Source organism: Desmodus rotundus, chromosome 3, assembly GCF_022682495.2.
Source record: "Desmodus rotundus isolate HL8 chromosome 3, HLdesRot8A.1, whole genome shotgun sequence".
Lineage (NCBI taxonomy): Eukaryota > Metazoa > Chordata > Mammalia > Chiroptera > Phyllostomidae > Desmodus > Desmodus rotundus.
In genome coordinates, this window is record NC_071389.1 from 11,546,153 (window position 1) to 11,570,398 (window position 24,246).

At 49.7% G+C, this 24,246-nt stretch overlaps 1 protein-coding gene across 1 annotated transcript; it reads left to right on the plus strand.

Annotated features, from left to right (window-relative positions):
• Nucleotides 1-953: 953 nt before the first annotated feature.
• Nucleotides 954-23,562, plus strand: OTUD3 (OTU deubiquitinase 3). The gene is made up of 8 exons (XM_053920603.1): nucleotides 954-1,315; nucleotides 8,112-8,260; nucleotides 12,090-12,202; nucleotides 14,801-14,923; nucleotides 15,504-15,635; nucleotides 16,095-16,191; nucleotides 17,360-17,544; nucleotides 18,703-23,562. The coding sequence occupies exons 1-8, from the start codon at nucleotides 1,092-1,094 to the stop codon at nucleotides 18,877-18,879; spliced, it is 1,200 nt and encodes a 399-aa protein (XP_053776578.1). The 5' UTR covers nucleotides 954-1,091; the 3' UTR covers nucleotides 18,880-23,562.
• Nucleotides 23,563-24,246: the final 684 nt, after the last annotated feature.

Sequence of the window (24,246 nt, forward strand, 5' to 3'; positions counted from 1 at the left end):
TGATTGCCGTGTCCTTGGCTCTGTGTCCCATTAGAATGTGGGCTTCCTGAGGACAATTGCCATGTCTCAGGTTCAGCGTTACACCTGGCACCACCTAGCACAGGGCCTGAAATGGGAATTATTTACACATCAAAGATAAATATAAATGCTAATCGAAACTGAGGAAGTGCAGGCTTTTGCCAAAGAGCAACTTATAAGTGGAACAAGAAAATGGGATGGTTAAGGGCATACACATCAGGAACATTTCCAAGGATGGTGACAAAGACTGTTTAGATGGCCAACAGGAGGAGACAGTGGCATCAGGATGGGAAGAGACTGTTAAGAAAGAGAAGCTGGGATGAGGGAGTAGAGGCCGTTACTGAGCAGGTGGGTGTGGAATAGGGTGACCGACTATGCTGGTACGCCTGCGTCCCAGGAAGACCCTCAGTCCAGACAAACCCAGGATGGTCACCCTGGGTGGAATCAAGGGGACCAGAGGAGTCAGCAGTTTTGAACAAGGGCTACCTCTCCCTTGGGTTATGAGGGAACGTAGAGAGGCCCAGAAGGGCAGGGTAAATAAACAAAGTGTCCAGCTTTGAAACCAGGGCAAAGCTCTGCGTCTGAGCTGTGTGATCTTCCTGAACTTAGTTAACCTCTCAGATTCCTGTAACTCGGGATAATTAAACAAGAATATGAAAGCGCCTCTCCTAACCGTAGGCTCACAGCTAGAGTTAAAATCTTTAGTTTCCACTCTTTCCTCGCTTTTGCCGCAGCTCTCATCCCACTCTGGCTTACCTCTTTTTCCTCCTGCGCTCCCTGACCGCCCGGCTCCTCATTTTGAGTACCACCCACCGCTAGGGGGAAGAGCGGAGCAAACAAAGATGCGCGCCTCTCTAGCCCGCCCCGGCGAGATCTCTACGACCATCAAGCCCCGCGGAGGGGGCGGGGTCCGGTCACGTGACCCGAGTGCCCGGTGTCGGCGCCGCCGGACTGACAGCGTCGCGGTCGCTGGGCTCCGTCGGCCGCTGCGCTTCCCCTTCTGTGCACCAGAGTGGCCGCCCCGCGGTCCTGCGGCTTTTCCTCCCGCTGCTGCGGGCCGCGGGGCCAAGGCCATGTCCCGAAAGCAGGCGGCGAAGAGCCGGCCGGGCAGCGGCGGCAGGAAAGCCGAGGCCGAGCGCAAGCGGGACGAGCGGGCGGCGCGCCGGGCTCTGGCCAAGGAGCGGCGGAACCGGCCTGAGTCCGGCGGCGGCGGCGGCGGCTGCGAGGAGGAGTTCGTGAGCTTCGCCAACCAGCTGCAGGCCTTGGGGCTGAAGCTGCGGGAGGTGCCGGGGGACGGGTGAGGCGGGCCCGGGAGAGCGGGGGGGCGGCGCCGGGGGACGCGCCGGGCTTAGCGACCGTCGCCCGCTCTCGTCCGCCCACTCATTTCGGCGGCCCCGAGAGCCAGTCGCGAGCCGTCCGATCCCCAGGACAGGGGGTCCAGCGGCGGGCGAGATGGCTAGGCCCCTTCCCGGCGACGCTCGAGTAATCTCAAGTTCCCCCTCCCCCCCAATCGTTAATGGCAAAGGCCGTGAGGAAGCTGAAGTGGTGCGGAGAGAGAATACCGGAGCAGGTGTTCTTGAGATGGGTGCAGGAAGGCCTCTTTGAAAGGTGACATTTAAGCTGAGTCCTGCAGGGATGAGATGGAGCCATTCCCTTGAAAAGCGGGACGGCACGTAGAACGGACATAATGACGGTCAAAGAGGCGTAGGCCTCACTTGGTAGAACACTTTGCCTCCTGTGAACCCATACTTTGGGTCCCCTTACCCCCTTTTGGGAAATTAGGTCTGTGAGAGCCTGTTTTAGGCTGAAGGCAACTTGTCTACTTATTTCCATGGGCCTCAGTTTCTCCTCTGTAAGCAAAGGTGCTTACCCAAGCTTCCTTGGAGTTTGGAATGGAATCTAGGTCCAGCTTCTTTAGGGACGAATAAACGGGTGGGAGGCAGAGAATGGGAGAAAGGAAGGACAAACGGCTCAGGAAAGGGGATGCTGAAACAGGAGCCTGGATGGAAGGAGGAGGGTAGCGGCGGAGGGAGGAGAACAGGTATTAATCAAGACTTACGAACTGGCGCTGATTTCTCTTTCCCATCTTGACTACATATGCTCAGTGCTGTAGACTAACTGGATTTGGAGTTTGATTATATTTTATTCACCACCACCTAGCACAGAGCCGTACATAGAGGCATTCGGCGCATTTTTGTTGAACGAATGAATGAATGAATGGGAAATAGAAATATCACAGAGGAGGCCAGCTAGACCTTCACCAAGTCCTCTCAAAGGAGCATTTTCTTAGTGTAGTCACTGCAAAGACTTGCTTTTCATGTAGTACTTTGATTTTTTTTCAGATATAAAGTTTATTAACTATTCAGGGCCTTATTTTAATCAAACTCAAAAGCACAAGACACCACTATGTACATCAAAGCACCAGTTGAATACTTTATAGTAGGATTGGGGTGGGGCTGTTCCTTGCACAGGATTGGATTGCTTGTGTCTGCTGTTCGGGTACAATATTCTCAACGTTAGGGTTGTGTTTGCTGTTCTGGGTATGGTATGCTCAGGGTTAGGGTGCCCAGGAAATGGAAATACTCAACAGAAGGTTGCTTGTGAGCAGGAATCACACCAGGAGGAGTTGTACGATCTCAAGGGAGCTCTCCTAGTCTCTGGGAGACTGGGGGTGGTACCACCCTGCCCACCGCACAAAGAGCGCACTTGTGTAGTTAGCTGAGCAAGCGTTGGTTAAGCAAGGAGCTGGGACTTCACTGATGACTAAGTCACGGAGCTCCTAGTCTAGTCAGAGAGAAACGTAACAGTGGGTCTCAAGCATTTTGGTCTTAGGACCCCTTTACACTCTTAAAAATTACTGGGGACCCCAAAGAGCTTTTGTATATGTGGGTTATAGCTAGCAATATTTACTATATCAGAAAGGAAAAGAGAAAAATTTAAAACAAGACTATGCAGACACTTTAGCCCCCTGTATCGGGTAGCTTCTGGAAAACACTGCACACTTGCGGGAGAATGAGAGTGAAAAAGAGAAGTAACATCTTAATGTTGACTGCATGGATGCCCTGGAAGGGGCTCAGAGGTGCCTGACCCCCAAACTGGGCCGTGCTTTGAGAATGGGTTACATAAATGATTAAAATAAAGTCTGATACATTCTTAACAGCAGTCAATTACAGCATTGCTGGTGAGGAAGAAACGGCTGATGCTCCTAGAAGTGGTCAGCGCAGCCTTCTCATTCATTCAGCAGGCTCTCGGAGGAGGTCCTGTGCAGGCCGGGTTGTGGGGGAGCACTGGGAATATGCCAGGAGGACATTCCAGGGCGGGGGACGGTATATGTGGAGGCACCAGAGCACTACAAGTTGTTAGGATGACGTAGTGTAGGGTGCTTGTGGAAGTCAGGGGCAGCGAGGCCGGAGAGGCCAGAGGTCAGCTTGACTGGGGTGCTGTGTTTCTCACGTCCGAGGCCTTTGTTCTTCGGACAGTGTTAGGTAAAATGGTAATACCCCTTGTGTGGGCTCCGTGAAGCTAGCCCACTCTCCCTGCCGTTTCCATGCGGTGGACTGCGGCTCAGCCCCCCTTAGTGCCTCGGCGCGCCCTCGGCTGTGTGGTGACGGGCCGGGTCACTGCGTGGAGGGTGTCTCCTGTGGATGTGGTGGGCTGGCAGGTGCCGGCACATTCTTTTATTAATATTTATTGAGCACTCTTTGGGGAGATACAAAGTTACGGTAATATAAAAAAAATAATTGACAGTCTCCACTCTTCCATCTTTCCATTCCGGTCTGATTACAACATGGAGAAGCCCGAGAGAGCGTCTTGCCACGTGAGCATGCCCATTGCGGGTGGCATGGCCCTTGTAGCACTCTGGAGCCTCCGGGTGCTCGGGGATAAATTAGCCGGTGTCCTCGGAGTCTGATGTTTCCATGAGTTGAGTCAGTTTTGCAAAGATCAACCAGGGAGCTATTTATAGGGTGTTGTAATGCATCATGGGCCATTTTCCTATTTGTTATGTTGTCTGGAAAGTGGACCCACATAAATTGGATTCAATTTCAAAACAAGAAAGAAATATTTTAACCTTGGTGTTGTCCTTAAATCATCATTGGCTGTATGTGAAAAGAACCTCTAATTGCATGAGGCAGTACAAGCAACATTAGCATCTTATGAACTGTATCCAGTTGTATTTACTCCTGTGCCCTTAAATTACATAACTAATGAGAGTGTTCTAAAATTAAAACATTAAAGAACCACTAATTTTAGCCATTTAGCTCTGTCTAAAAACAAGTTGTCTTATTTTTTATTTTGTTTTTGTAATTGTAGGATCTTGGTGATGGGAGGGCCTTCACACATCACCTTGCCTGTCAGTCACCTGCGTCGTCCGCACAGCAGCCCCATCTTTGTGTCTAGCACGGTGGTTTTCCCCCTGGTGACACAACAGGGTCACCTGGGGACCTTTGGGAGCGATGCAGCGCCTGGCTCTCCCCCAGGTCAGCCACACTGGAATCTCAGCCAGTGCAGCCTGCTTACTGATAATTTTCTAAAAGGTCCAAAGGTGATTGTTATGTGCAGCCATCATTGAAAACCACTGATGTATTAGGGTTTAGATTTTAGGCTAGCGTTTCTCAAATGTTAGCATGCAGCAGAGTTACCTGGAGGGCTAGTGAAAACACTTGGAGGGACTCGATTTCTGGGCCCCAGCCCCAGTCTGATTCAGTAGGCCTGGGGTGGCTCTGGAATCTTCAGTTCAAACAGGTTCTCAGGTGATGCTGATGGTGCTAGTCAGGGGCCACACTTTGAGAACCAGTGGCCTAGAGCAGCGCCGCCCGACCGAAATTCAATGGAAGCCATGTGTGTGATTTAAAATGTTTTCAGTATCCACATTAACAAACTACAAGGAAGCAGGTGAAACTATTTTAGTAAGTGTTTCAAGCCACTCTGTAAAATATTTCAACATATAATCAATATAAACGTTTTTAATGTGAAGTTTTACATTTAAAAATACTGTTCAAAATCCAGTACTTTACACTTAGAGCGCACCTCCGTTTGGATTAACCGCAAGTCACGTGCTGAGTAGTCATACGTGGCTGTGGCCACCACCTTGTACAGCGCAGATACACAGAATTCTTGAGGGTTGCCCGTAGAAATTTACAAGATTCGGAGTCTGTAAGGTCTGTGTCCACGGGGCTATAAAGTTTCCTTTTATTTTATTTACTGAAATCTGTGTCTCTGTAGCTCCAGTGCGTTAGTGTTACGTTGTTGTACAAGTATAACGTACCTTTCGTCTAACGTCAGTAGTCCTTTACGGTCTTCCAGTTACGCGCCTTAAAGCCCTATCATTTCACCCTGGCTGGTGTGGCACTGGGTTGAGCGCCGGCCTGTGAACCGAATGTTTCCCAGTTCAATTCCTGGTCACGGCACATGCCTGGGTTGCGGGCCAAGTCCCTGGTTGGGGGTGTGTGTGTGAGGTAACCAATTAATGTTTCTCTCCCTCTCTTCCTCCCTCCCTTCCCCTCTCTCTAAAACAAATAAATCTTTTAAAAAAAAACCCTATCATTTCATCTGAACGTTTCTCTCTTACGATGCAGTAACCAGAGTGGTACCCAGTCCTGTAGCTGTGGTCTGACCTCAAAGAATAGGACAGATCCTGTCCCTTCCCCCCCTTTTTGTGCTCGCGGACTCCTGTTCGGCAGCCTGGGCGCCCGTGTCTGTATTACAGTAGTGGCTCATACCACATGGTGGGGCCTGTAAAGCTCTTACCTGCTGCTGTGTCATTGGTGGTTTTTGTGGACGCAAATGCAGGACCTGTACATGTCCCAGCAGCTCAGTGGTTCTCAAGCGGGGATGACTCTGCTCCCCTGGGGAACATCTGGCAATGTCTGGGGACATTTTTGGTTGTCACAACTGGCGGGCAGGGAGGTGGTGGTGGTGCTACTGGCATCTCCTTGGCAGAGGCCAAGGATGCTCCTGAACATAACAGGACACCCCCCAGAGCAAGAATTACCCCCAGATGTCAGTAGTGCGGGGGTTGAGGAGCCCCGCGGTGTGTGATGGTGAGGGCGTGCCCTTGGGAGACAGTGGGGTCCCCTGGAGGTCCTTTGGGCAGTGATTGTTCCCACGAGTGTCCGGGCGCTCGCTGGGCTCCTTCAGGGGACTCAGGTTGGCCACTGTCAGAAAAGGAGGTGATTTGTCTCTCCCGGTTTTTCATTTTGATTATTTTTAGTGAGCTCAGGAAAGTTTGGTAAATATAGAAAAGTATGAAAATAATATATACTTTAACCTTTACTCCTAATTCTACTACCTCGGAGAAACTGCGGCTGACATTCTGGTGCCTGGGTTTGCATCCTGGGTCCACCACCAGCTCCTAGTTATGTGACCTTGCTCAAGTTACGTGGGGGGGAATAGTAATAGCACCTGGCTCAGTTGTGAGGGCTGAGCACACTTACTACCTGTGGAGTGTGCACAGCAGTCCCCGGCACACGGGGAGAGGTGTTGGGGGTGGTTTCGGTGTTCTTTCTTGGGAACATCTGTGTGCGGTGTGCCGGTGAGCGAGTGGGCTCACGCGGTGTGGTTTTATACCTGCTTTTGTGGCTTAAATGGGGAACATTTGCCCATGTTACTGAAAGTTCTTAGAAAGCGTGTTATTTTCTGTAGAATACCATGACTTTTGATATATTAAATGTGAAAATAAATAAAGACATAATTTTGGGCTAAATTACACCTCTTAAGCTAGATTAAAGAATAGGCCTATGGTGGCAGATGCTTAAAGGTTTAAGGAAAGTTTGAGAGAAAAGCTTAAATTTGAGAATGCTTTATTCATTATCTTTTTTCCCCTGTGGTTGAGAAAAGACTGCTATTGTTAGATGTTAGCAACATACACCTCAGTCTGCTGTAGAACTGCGGTTTCCCAGTCCCTGCTGGAATCTCGCCCCAGACTGATGCAAAGCTTGGTTTTTAGTTTATAGAATCCGTCATCTTTTAATTTTCCTCCCCCCTTGCAAAAAAATAGTATAAATCCTTATACATTTGAAGAGATTCCTGCCTCTATAACTTTCTATTGAAAATTCATTTTTCTAAGTTGAAACATGAAAAAACAAAAACGACCTCTTTTTCCTATGCATTTACGTCTGAAGTCCTTCTGGAAGTGATAAGTTTATATTTTGGAATTGGAGTATCAGGTTTTCATTTGGAAGAGTAAACGTTTGGTGTGAAACTGGGCAACTGTTGGGCTTCAGAATGGCTTGTTTCCTTAGCTCTAGGGATACTGGGCTGTGTGTGTCTTTTTCAAGCTCTGTGTCCCTTGGCTCAGTGTTTGTGATACACTTTGGAATTTTATTGCAGAAGTCTTCTCAGGGTTTGAGAGTAATGATAACTCTTAAAGTTTATTAGCAGCATTTTAACTTTGGAAACGACACAGAATGAAAGTCATGTTTAAAGTTTTCACTTGGCAGGAGTAGCAGCGGCACCGGCACCGTGGCCCCAGGTGAGAGGGGAGGAGCCAGAGGTGGAAGCGTCACAGCCTAGTGGGACCATGCTTGTCCGAGGGCCTCTGTGTTCTTAGGGCTTAAGCAGGATGCTGAGTTCCGTTGTTTGTATTGGGAGCTTGACAAATTACCATCTTGTGGGTACTGTCTGTTAGGTGAATGATTAGTCAGCTGGGCAGCTGTAGTGAAACTTGTTTCAGGAAAGAGGCAGTAGACATGATTTACCATTTTGGAAGAACGTCTGGGAGTCAGAGCCCTTAAGAAATGGCCCGTGATGTCCAGACCCCGTCTTCAGGCAGGGCAGTGCGTTCATCACCAGCCTCACCTGTCGAAGCAGCCGAGGCCCAGGGATGTTTCATGACTTTCCTGAGTCGGCCCGCTGCTGGGCGGGGGGACTCGGGGGGAAGCATCGAAGTTTGTCGCTTGTTACGCAGGTGACGTAGTTGGACACCTGCCCTGGTGTTCTCCCCTCAGGTCTGGGAGAATCAAGGAATGTCAGTTGAGGCTGTCTCTTTTCTCTGTGTGAAAGCTTTCCATGGATGGCCTAGCATGAGACATGGTCGTTTTAGATGAGCTAAGTTAATTTTTTAAAGGTTTTGACCAGCGTTTTTGTTTTGATAGCAATTGCCTGTTCAGAGCCCTTGGTGATCAGTTGGAGGGACATTCGCGAAACCATCTCAAGCACCGACAGGAGACAGTGGACTACATGGTAAAGCAGCGGGAGGATTTCGAGCCCTTCGTAGAAGATGACATTCCCTTTGAGAAACATGGTAGGTTCACGGGGGACACTGGATCCTCCAGGAGGAAGACGTTGGGTAATTAAATCCATCAGCCTCCCCCACCCTCCCAGCCGGGGATTTGGTTACTTAAACAATGGTGTGTATTCGACAAATACTTGTCTGCTCTGTTATAGGCGGCGTGCTAGGCGGTTGGGAGTCAGGAGGTTTAGACGTGTATTCCCTTAATTAGAAGGGTGATGCGAATTGACTGGGGGGAGGCAGGCTATAAAATAGTGAGCATAGATTGGTCCTATTTTTAAAAGGTACACACACTAGAAAAATTCTGGAAAGCCACGAACATTTTATGGTTGTTTATTCTTGACTCCACTTATTTTCAGAAACCACTTGCTCTCTTTAAACTCCTCTAACGGGGAGGTAATAATAGCACCCATTACAGGCTTCTTAGGTGAAGATTAAATTAAATGAGATAATTAAAGTAAGTTCTTAACTGTTAGCCATCTGGGGATGATGGGTCTTTGTGTATTTTAAATTAGCATCTGTAGATTCTGATGATTTCATTTTTAACGTTTATTTATTTATTATAGCAGGGGAGGGAGGGAGACAGGGGGGGCAGAGAGAGAGAGAGAGAGAGATTTGTTGTTCCACTCATTTATGCGTTCATGGGTTGATTCGTGTATGCACCCTGACCGAAGATTGGACCCACAACCTTGGTGTATTGGGATGGTGCTCTAATCACTTGAGCTGCCAGGCCAGGGCTGTAGAATTTTCTGATTTTAAACGATCATGTATTACTTCTATAATCAGAAAAGTCAATAAAGTTATTTTAATTTCTCACCAAAACCCCAAACATGTCCTGTTGTATTTGGGGCAAATCGTTTAGTGATTTTAATTAATTCCTTAGTAGTAAGAAATCTAGTAAGAAAATGCATATGAGCTTTTAAACGTTAATTTGACAAGTATTTACTGAGGATGTACTATGCTGGGAGCTGATACATTTATGTTTCACAATAACGTTTTCATCATAGGACTCACAGTCTTATCTGTGTCTTACCAGGAAAGAGACAGTATTTCCTGTGCTTCAGAGCACTACTCTGGGGACCAGGTCAGGAAAGAATGGGGAGACTGACTGGGAAGGGAGAGGAGTTAGGAGGCTCTCCACACTGGCCAGATGAAAGAGGAAGAGCGTCTCCCCCAAGGCAGCTGCTGGGGATGAGGAAAGGGGTCCAGACCGGGACACAGCTGGCAGTTTGATTGACAGGGCTCACCGGGGGTAGAAGGAAGGGAGAGGGGGAGACAAAGCTGACCCACGATTCCATTTGGGCAGTGGCTAGGGAGCTGTGCTGTTAGCAGTGGAGAGGGCAGCTGTCAGTGATTGGTGACTCATAGGGGAGGAACTCATTCACTGGGCACCAGCAGCAAAAGGGACGCAGCAACCGGACTCCCCGTGGGTCGTTGCTACCAGTCACCGAGCTGGTGGTCCCTCTCCCGGGATCGCTTTTTGTCCAGCACACAGGCACAGTTTACCGGGTGGCCCGCAGTCCACAAATCAAATGTGGGTCTGTGGGCGAGTTTTGTAGTTTAGCTACAGAAAGTGAATTGTGTCATTGGTCCAGTTAAAATAGTTCGGAGGAAGTGAGTTTTTAGTTTGTGACGTGAAACTCCACTTGAAGCATCTTCAGTGAAGGTCATTTGGTAGATTTTGGGGCAAGGAACTTGTGTCCAGGGTGAGGCACTTTAGATGTCAGTGGGAAAACATTTTCTGGAGATGTCACAGAGCATCCCTTGGCGTTGTTTGGTGCTTCATAAAGAGATTGAGCCTCCAAGTGAGAGGTAGCTCTAACTGCCGTAGTGACGTGGAAGGAAACTCAAGTCTGCAGGTCCTGTTTGCGTGTCACTTGGAGACCAGACTTACTAGGTTGTCACTCACATCACAGTTTTGTGTTTGGAATGTCCGTCTGCCTTGTTACGCTGAGATTCTTGAGGGCGGGGGCTGTGTCTCTTCCCCAACAATGCAGCGCCTGGCCCATGGGAGGCACTCAGAAGATATTTGTTGAGTGAATGAATGAATGGCCCACTTAACTTTTCGGGACCTGGTTACCCTTTCATCTTTCTGTATCTTTTAGGATCATTTTCCTTTAGACGGTGCCTTTGGAGAATCGGCAACGTCTTTTCTCCAGCTGTGCAGATGTCCAGATCAGAATCCTGAATGTTCTTAATGCCTCCTCTCCATCCCTCCCCAAGCCCGGTCATTCCTGAAGTCTTGTCACGTCTGCCTCAGTACTTTTTTCTCTCCTGCTAGCACCCCAGAAGATCAGCCTCTGGTCGTGTGGTCCTTGCCTAGATTTCTTCAGTACTCTTTTGACTGGCCTCGTTGCCCGTTGCCCCGCTCAGTTTGTTTTTGCAGCAGAGTAGTGACCGAAATGTACATCTAACACATCTTCCCCCTGTCTGCGGCCCTTGACCGTAGGGTAAGGCACAAACTCCTGAGCCCTTTGGGAGCTGGGGCTTTCTTACTGCTCTCTCCTCACCTCCCACCCTGCTCTCTCAGCATTCTGAGTTCCGGCAGACTCATCTGTCTACCCCTCTCATCTCTCCCTCTCTCTTCTCTGCCCGGAACACCATTTCTCTTGTGTGGCTCTGTCTTCCATTTGTCACTTGGGAGTTAGCTTAGCTGTCTAAGCTGAGAAGCGTCTCTGGTAACACCTGACCTCCCCCTCCCCTCTACCTCACGGGCTTATGATCCCGATCTGGGTTTGCAAGTGCGGGGTTTCCTGGAACCAGTCTCAGGTTCCATGATTTGCTACACGGACTCAGAATTTACTGAAGGCTCTTATACTCACAGTTGTAATTTATGACATGGCCAGGTTAGAAGTCAAAATTAGCCAAAGGGCAGAGTCTGGAAGGTTCCGGACACGGAGCTCTGGTGTCCTCAGGATGCATTATCCTCCTGGCATCTGTGTGTGAGACAGAGAATTGCCAGCCCTGAAGCTCCCCGAACTTCAGTGTCCCGTTTCATCATGGGGGCGTTATTGATTGATTGCCTGGTTCCCCAGTTCCCAGGTCCGGCTGACGTCACATGCTCAGAGTTGAGGAGCCCACTGTGAATAGCATAGACCTTCCTGTCACTTGGGAAACTTGAAGGGTTTAGAGGTTATCTCCCAGGGGCCAGGGATGATGGTCAGACCTTTCTTTGGGCAAGGCCAGATTCTTTACCGTGCCCCTTTCCTGGAGCACTCACACCGCCGCAGCCTGTTTTCTTGTTCGCCCCCACTGACTGTGACCTTCTCAAGGGTGGACTGTGACAGGCTACGGAACAGAGTGGCCAGAAGCCGGGATCTGGGAGTCAGGCTGCCTGGGCTGTAGTCTCAGCTCTGCTGCGTACTGGCTCTGCGAGGTCGGGTACAGCTGTACATTACTCCGTGCCTCGGTTTCCTCATCTGTAGAATGGCGTGCATGATAATACCTCTCCGAGGGTGTTTTGAGGATTCACATGCTAATCCGTGAGGAGTAAAGCAGTGCTCAATGCATAATATGCATTCATTAACGCAAACTCTCGTGATCACTATTTATCGTTACATTTCCTGTGTCTTTCATAGAGATAGGCTTATAGAAAACGTTCAGTAAATGTGTATTGAAAGAATAAGTAAATGAGCCCTTTCTTTATGAATGATCGGTACGCTTTTGAGTAGCAGTGTGCACACTGTTTGGGCACCCAGACTCCTGGACTGACAAAGCTAGCGGGCTTTCCAGATGCACACCCTTCTTTCTCGCTGTTTGGAGCTGAATAAGTACTAAAGCATGCTTGCGTTTGGACTTTTCTGTTACAAAGACTTGAGTTTTCTCTCCTATTTCCATGCAGTGGCCAGTTTGGCAAAGCCTGGTACATTTGCTGGCAATGATGCAATTGTGGCCTTTGCAAGAAATCATCAGTTGAATGTGGTGATTCATCAGCTTAATGCCCCATTGTGGCAGGTAGGTCACCTGTTCAAGAGTTTATCTTAAGCTCTTCTTTATAAGTTGCTTTGGGGATGTCCTAAGTGATGGGGCCTGTGCTACTGAACTGTGTAGGTAACTTGGACTGGGAGCCTAACCAAAGCCCGGAAGCTTGTGGCGGCTTGGGATCACCCTGTGCCAAGTTCACGTGGAGTCTGTTGTATAATTCAGAAACCTGTAAATGGCAGGAACATTCAACATTCAGTTAATTGGGTAGTTTCGGGGCAGAGAGCCTAATGTAGAAGTACTATAGATAATTCTGCAAAATATCTTAAGTGATAACATAAAGGATTAGTGTGTAGAAATTTAGTTTGAAGTATGCCGAGTCCCACATACATGTTTGTGTTTTTTAGGTGGAGGGGAACAGACCAAACTTACTCTAATAACCATTGCTAAAAAGGAAGTTCTGAAAAACAAAATTTATTTCACGGCCTAGGAGGTCAAGTTCCATGTCTCTGGTCGGCTCAGCTGTGTACATGGCTCCCGTGGTTTTTCTGCAGCTGCTGAGGTTTTACAGCAGGTGTTATGTGTGCGCTGTCGGACGGCAGAGCACGTCCCTGAGCCGTGTAGTTTCCTTATTCCCCGGCTGTGAAGTACTTTGGAGCCTGAATTAACCTGACCTCCCTCGTCAAACCAGACATTCTGCGTGGAAGGTCGGAGGCTGGAGGACAGTCTGTGCAGGGCGCCTCCCCTCGCTCTTCCTCCCTGCATTCAGAGTGCTTCCTGTACTCTGCAGCCCTGCTCCTGCACACTGGGCCTGTGATTTCGACCAGTCCTCCCCCTTCTACTGCTCCTCCACTTCTAACGTTTTTTGTTTTAATTAGAAAGGTAAAACATACGAATCGTAGAAAAATTTGAAAATTCAGAAAAGCCAATGAAGGCAAATAAAATTCACCCGGAGTCCCGTTCCCAGTTCCCAGAGAGGATTACTGTTAACATGTCGGTGTGCAGCCCTGTCACTCGCACACACTCGCAGCCCTGCAAACATTCACACGTAATGGGGAAGATGGGTATCACGGTGTTTTCATGCACCCTTCAAACACGGCTGCGCACACTTAGACGTGTCCGCGTGCGTGTGGGCGCACGCTTGTGTGTCCCTCGGTATCACCACCACACAGGCGGCGGTGGCCTTTTGCTCACTGTGTCGTGTGACGTCAGCACGTATTTTCCTCTGTAAGCGGTTTATTCACCACCTCTGCTTCTTAAGAATAAAGGCGAGTTTATAGAGATATAATTAACATTGGGAAATTAACCCTTCTCAGGCGTATATTTTTGGGGGCAAATAACAGTTGTGTAACTACTGCCACTGGCAACACGTACAGTATTCCCATCTCCCCCAGACGTTTCCTCGTGCCCTGTTGCAGCCCCTGCCCCTCCGCATGCCCCCAGCGCTGCGGTCACTGATCCGACTTGTCTCTTACGGTGTGGCCCTTCCAGAATGTCGTCTCAATGGCGGTATATAGCCCTTGTGTCTGGTGTAATGTGCTTTTAACGAAATGACAGCAAAATAATGAGACACTCCACGGCCGGCAAGGAGTTTCACAGGGAGGGAGACGGCACAGGTGTGTGGGCTTCGGGCAGTGCTGCTGGCTGCACCGCCGCCGGGAGAGCTGCCATTTGTAGTGAGGTGCTGTCTTTGCAAGGGTGGCCTTTGAGCCGAGAATACTGTTACCTTCTTCACTGTCCTCACTCTTCGTCGTTAAATTATTACTGTGTAGCGGAAGCCATCAGAATCATTTGAATATATAGCAGAATGACCCTATTCTTGCAGGGAAATAGTCGCAGTGTCACCTGAGGGTCCAGAGCCTGCTTTCTCTGCCTTTGACAACATAACTTTATCTCTGTTTCTCAATTATGTAAGCAGTTGTAGGAGATAATTCTGCATAGTTAGAAGTTTTTCAAATACATTTTTATAGCGTTCTCTTTCATGGATTGCTACATATTGAAAGTATATGTTTTAAAGTAAATATCTTTGCTGTATAATGGAACTATTCACTGGGTCTCCCCCATCTCCCCCCACCCCGGTGAAGCATCTTATGAAATTTAAGAATTGAGACTGCTTTTGTTGCTACTGTCACGGGTAAGAACTCTTGGATTAGTAACAAGCAGGCTCAGACAACAATAGAGATACTGAAACCTAAGTATTTTTTCTGGTTACAAATGGGATATGTGCCCCTGTGAACTACATAGACGTGTGTAATGTAGGAAGTGGAGCTTCAAGCCCAACAAGTCTGCCCACGCCCGTGGGCCTTCCCTCTTGGAAGGGCCTCTGCACCGGGGGAGGCGCTAGTGCCCCGGGACTGACGCCTGTTTAATTTCGCTGAAATCTGCCCTGGGTTTTGAAGGTGCGTTTTCATATGGACTTTTTGCCACGTGCTTCCATACTAAGCACATCAACGCGTATGTGCATGGGTGGGAGAAGGAGGAGTCAAAACCGCTCTGGACGCACCCGCTCATACCCCCAGTCATTTCACATAGAGCCTGCCGACTGGACTTCCTGGGCCGGCTAGGTCGTTTTTCTCTCCAGGGGCAGCCGCCACCAGGTCCCCAGTGGCATCTCCTTTCCCTTGCTTCCAGATCCGTGGCACGGATAAGAGCAGCGTGCGGGAGTTGCACATCGCGTACCGGTACGGGGAGCACTATGACAGTGTTCGCAGGATCAATGACAACTCCGAAGCCCCTGCCCATCTCCAGACTGATGTGAGTAAGGCCTCCGTTCTCTTCTGTAGTCTCAGCTCTGCAGGAACCAGGGCGAGAGCTGGGTGCCCGCAGCTAAAAACCATTGGTGTTTTTATGACGCTTGCTTTAACAGTCTGTGAGCTTGATTTTTTTCTTTTTAAAGATTTTATTTATTTATTTTTAGACAGAGGGGAGGGAGAGAGAGAAGGAGAGAAACATCAGAGTATGGTTGCCTCTCATATACCCCCTACTGGGGACCTGGCCTGTAACCCAGGCATGTGCCCTCACAGGGAATCAAAACAGTGACCCTTTGGTTCGCAGGCCGGTGCTCAGTCCACTGAGCCACACCAGCCAGGGCTCTAATGCCATTCTTACCGAACAGTTGATCCCATATCTTGGGCTGCTGTCTTTAATACTCCTGTTGTGGCCTGGAATCTCAGTACCTGGATGAAATTTAGCCTAGTCATAGCTCTTAAGATTGTTTCTGGAATCTTTTTCCTGTATATTTCAGTGTTTTTGAGATTAAGTATCTTCCTTAGTCAAAGATTCTGAACATAGTTTGCAAGAGTCCCATGATGATTACTCCTCATATTTCTTTTAGTTTCAGATACTTCATCCAGATGAATCAAATAAAAGAGGAAAGATCAAGACAAAGGGGGTTGACCTTGAAGACGACCTGCAAGATGAAGTGGGAGATGCCGTCCAGAAAGTTTGCAGCGCAACCGGCTGCTCAGTTAGTATTCCTGCCCCGCAGTGGCCCTGGCTTCTAAACAAGCCTTGCTGTGCCCAGTCCACCTGCTAGTTCTGTAGCCCCTGCCAACCCTCGTGGCCAGGACAGGCCTGTGATCTTCGTAATTTGATGAGGTTGTGTGATACAACTTAATGAGAGCTGCGGATTCATTTCTCTTTTGTTGGTAGACTTTACCCAATACTGCTCAAAATCCTAAGGAAGTGTGGATTTTTCCCCCTGATGTTTGTAGAAGTAAAATCATTTTATAAAGGGAATTTATTTATATTTACTGGTTATTCACGTGATCAACTTTATTGAAAACCAACATTTTCTAAATGGAAAGGTCTTGAAACTTTGTCTCAGTTCTCACTATTACATCGTTCTGTTTATCAAATTATGGCAGTAGAGAGAGTTAGAAAAGTATTTCCAGAGTCTTGAAGTGTTTCTTTGTTTCTTGGATAGGATTTTAATTTGATAGTCCAGAGCCTGGAAGCTGAAAATTATAATATTGAATCTGCAATAATTGCCATGCTTCAGATGAACCAGGGGCAAAGAAATAGTAAGTCCATGATTGATATTTACAAGCTTTCAAAATGATTGTATTGTGATTTTCCAAATATTTATTTTTGATCAAGTCACAGGAAGTAATGGTACCGTCCTTCTGTTTATTCACTCGGCAATTGTTCATGGAGCACTCGCGGTGCAGGCCGTTCGCTAGGCTCTAGTCCTGCCTCGGGGCGAGTTGACGGTGGTGAGACCGTCACGTGGACGGGCACTGCGGTGCGGGCAGGGTTGCGGGTCCAGCATGCTCGGGGAGTGTGGGAAAGGCCGCCAGGCCCAGTTTTGGAGGGGTGGAGAGTGTCAAGGAAGACTTTATCCTTTTTTGAAATAAGATTTCTTTATAAAATCAAAATGGTAACTAAAACTGAATGGAGAGAAAAATACCCTATTGTTCCGATGGAAATATTTAGATTACTAGCATCTGTCAACTGCTAATCATCCAGAATTATTTTTACTTCAACTGAGTTTAATTCTGTGACACACAGGAAGGAAAAAAGATGGGATGTCTTAACAGTTTCTCGAGTCATTTGTTTAAAATGATTCGAATACTTATGGCCAGGCACCATGTGGCAGGTGCTGTCCCTGGCGTCATAGTTTTCTGTGTGACGGGGCTTGCTGTCACCCGCTCTATATATTTGCTGTGTCGTCTTAGGGAGCAGTAATAGCCTGGCCTTTGTGCCTGTAAAGCAGCCCCGTCCAGGGTCTGCTGCCTGGCGTGCTGAGTGCTGGGCGTGTGGCTCCGTGAGGCCGAGGAGCCACAGTTTAAGTTTTATTTAACTCTGAATAGTCACATGTAACTGGTGGCTGCTGTAGTGTGTAGCAAAGCTTTAGATCCTGTTTCCTTTTCTGGTTTTGGGGTGCAAGTGAAAGATTTCCCCCTAAATATTCATGTTAAAAAGTGGTTTATCTAATGAAACAAAGCATTCTGCTCGTAGGGAGCTGATGATGAGGCTGGTCAATAGGTTACTTACAGATTTCCAAATTTTGCCAATATTTTTTCCCTATGCTCCCTGCTATTGATTTGATATTACAGTTTGCCTCAAGGAAACTTGCTCTCCAGGTGACAGCAAACTAGGGACCCAGGTGATTTTGGAATCACTTAATAGGAATCGACTTGTGTAACTATTTTTGGTTCTCAATTTTAATAACATATCTTTCTTTGGAAGATGCAGAGGAGAACCTTGAGTCCAGTGGCCGAGTGCAGAGGCAGAGTGGTCCTTTATGGGAGGAGGGTGGCAGTGGCACCAGGATCTTCGGAAATCAGGGCTTAAATGAAGGCGGGACTGACAACAATAAGGTGCGGGCCAGCCCTAGTGAAGAGAACAAAGCAAGTAAAAACCAGCTCCCAAAGGTACGGAAGATGGGGTTGCAAGGGCAAATGGTGGGCTACTGTAATTTGGTGGTGGGAACTTGGGGCTCATTTTAGTGCCTAATTTTCTTTTGATTTATAAAGTGGCAGTTGTAGAAAACACGGGGAATGCGTAAGGGATGGCAGGACGCAGAACGAAGGCCCCGCTCCTGCCTGGTGTGCACAGTGACGAGGGGAAGGACTCGCGTGCTGACCTGTACTCTGTGGGCGCAAACGCACCCCTTTCCCACCTGGCGTTGCTGTGGGCATGGCTGCTTTCCATGTTAATTCACGCTGTAGAGCCCCATTTTTGGAAAAGAGATTTTAGAGAGACAGGAAAGGAGAAAGAAAGATAAACACATGTGAGACAGAAACATTGATCAGTTGCCTCCCATACATGCCCCTACTAGGGATCAAACCTTCAACCTCTTGGTGTCTGGGACGATGCTCCAGCCAGCGGAGCTACCCGGCCAGGGCTGTACAGTCCCGTTTTTGAATGGATGTCATGTGCAGTGAACACCTGCAGCAGTTATTTGTATAAATCTGTATTTTGCATTACTTTCTTGGCCGAAGTCCCAGAAGAAGACTTGATAGGTTGAAGGGCGTGGCTATTTAATTTTTTTTAAAGGCTTTTTGGTAAATTATCAAGTGCTTCCCAGAAAGGTTGTGCACTGCCCTCGCCACCCCGCCTGCCTACGAGTAATTTATGACACCGTTTTAAAGACTTTCACCAAGAAGTTCTGAGCTCAGAATGCAACCTCACATAAAAAGCCTTGGGTGGAGGCAAAAAAGCAGGGAGTTTCTGGAGTTCGTTAGCACTGCCTGGGGCATTGCATTCTGTAGAGACAGGTGTCTGTTCTCTGGCACGGTTGAGGGTTACCTCTTGCTGGCCTCCGGTTACCATTTCTTAGGTCATTTTGAATTGGTGTGTGAGGAGAATGGAATTGATTTTGTTTGCCAGCTCACAAGGGGGTGGGCTGTACATTTAAATGGAAATTTGAGCAGTGATGGAAACCACGTCATGTTTGCTCTGTTCCGTGGGGTTTCTCTGTCCTGGTCTGGGTGCGAGGTGGCCTGTGCCCCGCACCTCCTTGGCCCCACACCCCTGCAGGCGCAGCCTGAGTCGGTGAGCCGCGCCTCACCTGAGGTCTTGTCTTTCAGGTCACCAGCCGGCAGCGGAGAGAGCAGCAGCGCCTGGAGAAGAAGAAGCGACAGGAGGAGAGGCACCGTCACAAAGCCCTAGAGAGCAGGAGTGGCCACAGGGACAACAACAGGGACGAGGCCGAGGCGAATGCGCAGGTCACCTTGGTGAAGACCTTCGCCGCTCTCAACATCTGACTCACCCGGCCGGCCGGGCGCTGGGGGAAGCGATGGAAGGCGCATTGCCGGGCACTGGGCTCCCCAGGGAGGCCGTCCGTGGCGACAGCCTGCAGAGCCACACAGCAGCGCACCCTGCGTTAGTGTCCCTGCGCCGCCCCCGTTTTGTTCGGGTTTCGTTAGCGACGTGTGTTGTTTAATGGAAGGCCAGTGAAGCCGTTCGCGTTCTGTAATTAAATGCTGAGTTTAGGGTGGATTGCCGGGTCAGGAAGAACCTTGTAGGTGTGGCTCCATTTGTTCTGAAAATGCTGGAAAGCAGAGTTCGGTGATGCTGGGATCTCTCCTTAAGCTTTGGGGTGAGTTTTGCTGTAACTGTTTGTGAAGTAGTTTAGATGAATTGCTGGAAATTCAGAATGACAAGTTTTCTTTGTTTCTCTTTCAGTTTTGAACAGATGTGTTAATATACAGGATAGTCTGTAAACGATCTCCAACTCAGGAACATGTCTAGGTACAATTTTCTTGTAACCCACGTTAATCAGAAAATACTTCAGGAAGTGTGCTCTGCTCTCCCGAAGTTCCGGGAGCAGGGGTGTGGCCTGCAGTCTGGGCGGGACTCAAAGCACGATTCTGCCCTTCTGACTCTGCTGCTGTTCCAGACGGGGTGCAGGTGCGGTTCGCTTGTTCACACTCAAGCCATTGGATTCATGCGCCTGACTGTCAGAGAGGCCTGGGCTTTGCGGGGAAGTCGGCAGGGCTGTTGAGACTTCGGTCCTTTGTTTGGACGCCGGGGCCACGGCACGTTGCTGCTCAGGATGGAGTTCTGGGGCTCCGGCAGTGCGGAGAGCTGAGCGGGGGACGGCGCGGCTGCTCTTGAGTGTTTGCCTAGGAAGAGGCTAAAGAGTTACTTGATTTTGTAGGGGAGAGTGTCTGGAAGAGTAAGGTTGTTCGTCCTCACATTGTAACTATTTTCTTCCCCACTCTTCTAGACTTAGATGCCTTCAGAGAAATAAAAGGTAACTTGACCGGTTGCTAAATGTTTGTGTGTGTTGTGAAAATGAACCATAAAATGCTGCCTTTATTTCTATTCAAGTGCTGTCTGGGATTGTGATGCGGGGAAGACTCCCTGGCGCCCAGTGTCGGTGAGTTCGGGTGGCCCAGCAGGGCAGAGCACGTGCCCCGGCTGAGGGATGTGAGCGGCTCCGCAGTTCAGCAGCAGCCGACCTGGGCAGTGGAGGTCCGTCGTTCCTAAGGCTGAGTTAGGTGGACGTGGCCCTGAAAACTGTAATGTCTGAAGGGGCCAGTCTTACACAGTCTTTACCTTTTGGGGACCCAATATTTAGACAGGTAAGACATGCCGATGAAAAGGCAAATGGCTGCCTCCGCCAGCTCGGGTTTCAGAGTCCAGGCGGAGGGGAACTGCGGGAAGGCGCTGGCGGGCGCAGGCGCATGGTGCCTGGGCCGCCCCGGGTTCGTTGGACTGGCTACCAGTAGGCGGTTTGCTTTCTTCGGTTTAAGGGCATGTTTTAATTGTTTGCTTTTTTTCCTTTGGTGACTTTTTGGGGTTGGAGCGTCAGTCGCCTCTAGGAGTTGCTCCCAGGACGTTGTAGTCTGGGCATCTTCCGGCACAAACATTGTAGTGTCGCCAGGCCGGGAAACCGCACAGCCTCCTTTCCTCGCGCCTTGCGGAGTCCTGAGCCTGAGAGGCGCCAGAGCTCGGTGCAGACGAGTGAGGGGTCTCCACAGCCTCACTGTTTCCACAGGGGGGGGATCGTGCAGGGGACCGGGTTCTCCCAGAAGACCAGGACTGTGTGCCAGCAATTCAGCAGAACTCGGAGTCAGGAATAGCGTAAGGGAGACTCATTGTCAGAAGTGGTAGAATTGCTTTATTTACTTTGTTAGTGAAGGTGGCCTTGGGCCCTAGCAGGTTTTAGAAGTTTTAGAAGCTGCTAAAAAGTTAATAAAGAATATTGGGCACATTTATTTATGAATTACCTAATTCTGGTAACAGGCTCCAGCATTTCTGGGGTAAAATAGCAATGGTTTTAACAACTAGTCAAATGGCTCCAGTAATGTTCTTTTACCACTATTTTATAGCTTTCCGGTTGTAGCTGGTCTTTGTTGTTATGTTAACCATCAGGGATGGGGTATATGTATCCAGCTTTAGTGATATCTTCTAGCCAAGGGTTTGAATGTAGACTTCACTGCCTCAGTTTCCCTGAAGAATGAGGTGGGTGGAGTCTGTGTACTTAGTTGCCTTCATAGTCACTTGAAAATCACTTCACAGGCGTCCAAAAGGGAGGCCGTGTTCAGCCCGCAGGGCCGCGGTCAGTGAGGAGCCCCCTGGAGGGGGTGCGTGCGCTACGGTCAGGAAGCGGGCCTCTTCTGACCTCTCCTCCGACTCGGCTGTTCCCGCTGTTCCGTGGGGCCTCTCAGCAGCTGTCAGTGAGGCCAGGAGAAGGGACGGGGCGGTGATCCATAGCTGCTTACTAGTCTTAGAAACTGTACATAAAGGTTTTATGAATTTAAAAAAAGGTTTTTTTAAAAAGTCAAAACAAGAAATAAAATTGTAGTGGCAGCAGCTTTGTACTAGAGAGATAGATGCATTAAAACAACATAGAACCACAACTTCTAGGTAATACCGGTGCCACCAGGAGGTGTTAGAGAGATGGAATGTGTGTGCACGTGTAATTTTTCAGTGATACGAACATATGCTTTCAGCACTGGTAGAGGAATTGGAGCAGAAAGGAGAATCTTTAATGTTAGGTGAGGTTGTCTGTAGTTTCTCTTTTAAGCTCTGAAGACACCTCCAACCCAGTTTTGGATCTGAGGCCTTGCGAAGTGGGATCTCCCTCGTGGGGCACTTAGCGCTGGGCTGCGAGGGAGCCTTTGCGTGGGTAGTTTGAAATGCCCTGCTTCCCGGGAGAGCGCTCACGGCGTGAATGGTAAGGTTGGGGCGGGAGGAGGGCCACGCCCGCGGGGGAGAGCTGCTCACAGAGGAAGTAGGTGGGGTCAGATGGACGTTGGCATTGAACCCTGCTGGAGTGAGTCCCTTTCGTCCACGTACAGTTTCTTCACTGGGAGAAATGTGACACTCTGCCTGGATTGTACTGGGTGGACACAGAATGCTATCAGTTTACCTCTGTGAGATGTTCAACTCAGACATTCAGTCGGTGAAAGGAAACCTGGACTCCCTGTCAGCCTGGGGCCGGGTGGGGAGGGGGGTGCATGACTGCGGTTGTCACAGCTGTGGCCTCTCTGGCTCCCATTTTGGGGGGGGCGCACAGCTCGTTACTTTGTTACCTCAGGACTCTGGCAGACTTGCAGGCTCCAAGTCCCGGGCGGCCTTTCTGTTTTCTGGGGACCCACCATCCAGCCATCTGGGCTTTCAGAACAGGCGCAGCTAAACCCCAGGGCCTCCCGACCACGGTTCCGGGGCATTGGAGCGTGGCGCCGTTTCCAAGGTGTGTTTTCCCGAGTCTCGAGTGGATCGTGTTTTCCAGTGATGTTGAGTTGGAGACCCAGCTGGCATATTTGAATTCCCCTCTCAGAGGGAAACGGACGGGGTGAAGGGGAGACAGTGGGCAGCAGTCGCAGCGCGCCTGCGCAGCACGGCCCCACAGCGTGCACCCAGGAGCTGGGCCCCAGGGAAGAGCTGGGCCGGGTGGACTGCCTGGCTTGGGACTCTGTCCCAAGGTAAAATCCCTGGAAAACGCTTAAGGCTCTTAACCATTTTCCCCGAGGAGTTGCTTTCTAGAGTCTCTCTCTCTACCCTCGTTCAACTACTTTGTAGCTCGATTGAAATGTCCAGCACCCTTGCAGGGTACCTGGAGGAGAGGCAGGTGCCGGTAAAGATCGCACTTCCGTGAAAGCGCGGCTTCTGCACGGTGACTGCACTTAAGCAGGGCACAGCCAGCGTGTGGAGCTGCTCCGCTCACCGGGCCGGCGGTCGGGGAAGCCCTGGTCTCTGGACAGAACCCCTGGGGCCTGCCCCAGCCCTCTGCACGTCTGTGTCCAGCTGGTCGCTGCTGCCAGCTGTCCATGGCCAGCGAGTGAGCTCAGTCATAGGCCTCAGCCTGGCGGGTCCCTCAACCAAAACTTGAGGAGCACTGGTGTGGGGCTCCTCACACCTTCCCACTTTCCTTACTCATTTCCCCTAGATGCTGCTCTTCCAGCATCTTCCACCAGCACTGAGCTCAGGGAGAAGAAAAGAGCCAGGACTTCAAACCTCCATGTTCCTCTTCCTGAGGCCGATGTGCGGGGGGTGTCAGTCCCCTTTGTGAAGGAGGGCGTGCGTGTCCGTGGGGAACACGGGCTCTGCAGGCCCAGGAACATTCTTTCTTTTCTAGTTGCACTATACTTGTAGCTTCAGTCTGGAGATAAATGTAAGACCTCCGTGGGGTCGTGACCCGTAGGCCCAGCAAGCCTTCCTTATCCCTGGAGCTCGGCAGGAGAAATGTGACCGTCGTGTGGCGTCCACAGTCCATTTCCTCTAGGCTGTTTGTTTCTTTCCACAGACTCTGTTAACCCGAACCGTTTTATTTTTTATTTACCAAAGTACTGTACTTGGCTGTTTGCAGTGTTTTCAAAACCAAATGTTTCTTTTATTGTGTTTTTAATCTTCAATACTTGGTGCAATAGAAGCTGCAAAGATGTGCCACTTTATCTATGGAAAATTTATTGCATACCAATAAACTCTAGTTTAAAGACAAATGTACAAGTTGTGTGTCTCTCTGACCACTCGCTGTTGGAGCCCAGGAGTCTGAGAGCGCCTCCTGTGAAACCCCCTCCTCGGAGGCCTTGCACGGAGGGTGCGGCCTCACGGAGCGGAATCTCAGCGCGCGGGGCGTGGGGCGTTCGGGGTCTCGCTGAGCTGAAAGCGGCAGGCTGGAGGGTGAGTGCAGGGGAGCGCACACTGGCAGAGCCGGCCCGAAGAACTGGACGCTCGGGGTTCCTGCTTGATGTCTAGGAATACCTCTGCCCATTGGAGCAGAGAAATCAGGAGCAGCTGTCTGTGGCTGCCACCTTGGGCTTTCTATGGATCTCTGAGAGTTTGACCCCATTCCAGGAGGGGGCACACTCTGCCAGACACACAGGGACAGCAGTGACTGCTAGAAGAGGCCCTCAGAAAGGGGAGGGGAGTGCGGCCCAGCCCACACCAGGGGTCCGGTCAATCCGAGGTTAGGATTGGTTTCACCAAGCCTTGCCTTGGCTTTGCAACTCGAGACTCCCACTGTCCTCATTTTGTCCTCAGTGCACATTGAGGTGCAATCAAAACGTCATAAAATTCTCTGCTTCGGGATGGCTCTGGCTGGGGCGCTCTTGGACCGTAGCGAGGCAGACACCGCGTGCTTCTTTGGTTGTAAAGGGTCAAGGCCAATCCTGCCACTT

Bases quoted from the DNA above. Each gene is read 5' to 3' on its own strand.
- OTUD3 (XM_053920603.1), top strand. From the start codon at position 1,092: ATGTCCCGAAAGCAGGCGGCGAAGAGCCGGCCGGGCAGCGGCGGCAGG. The intron at 8,261-12,089 runs GTAGGTTCACGG...ATTTCCATGCAG, and splicing joins CATTCCCTTTGAGAAACATG to TGGCCAGTTTGGCAAAGCCT. The intron at 17,545-18,702 runs GTACGGAAGATG...CTTGTCTTTCAG, and splicing joins GTAAAAACCAGCTCCCAAAG to GTCACCAGCCGGCAGCGGAG.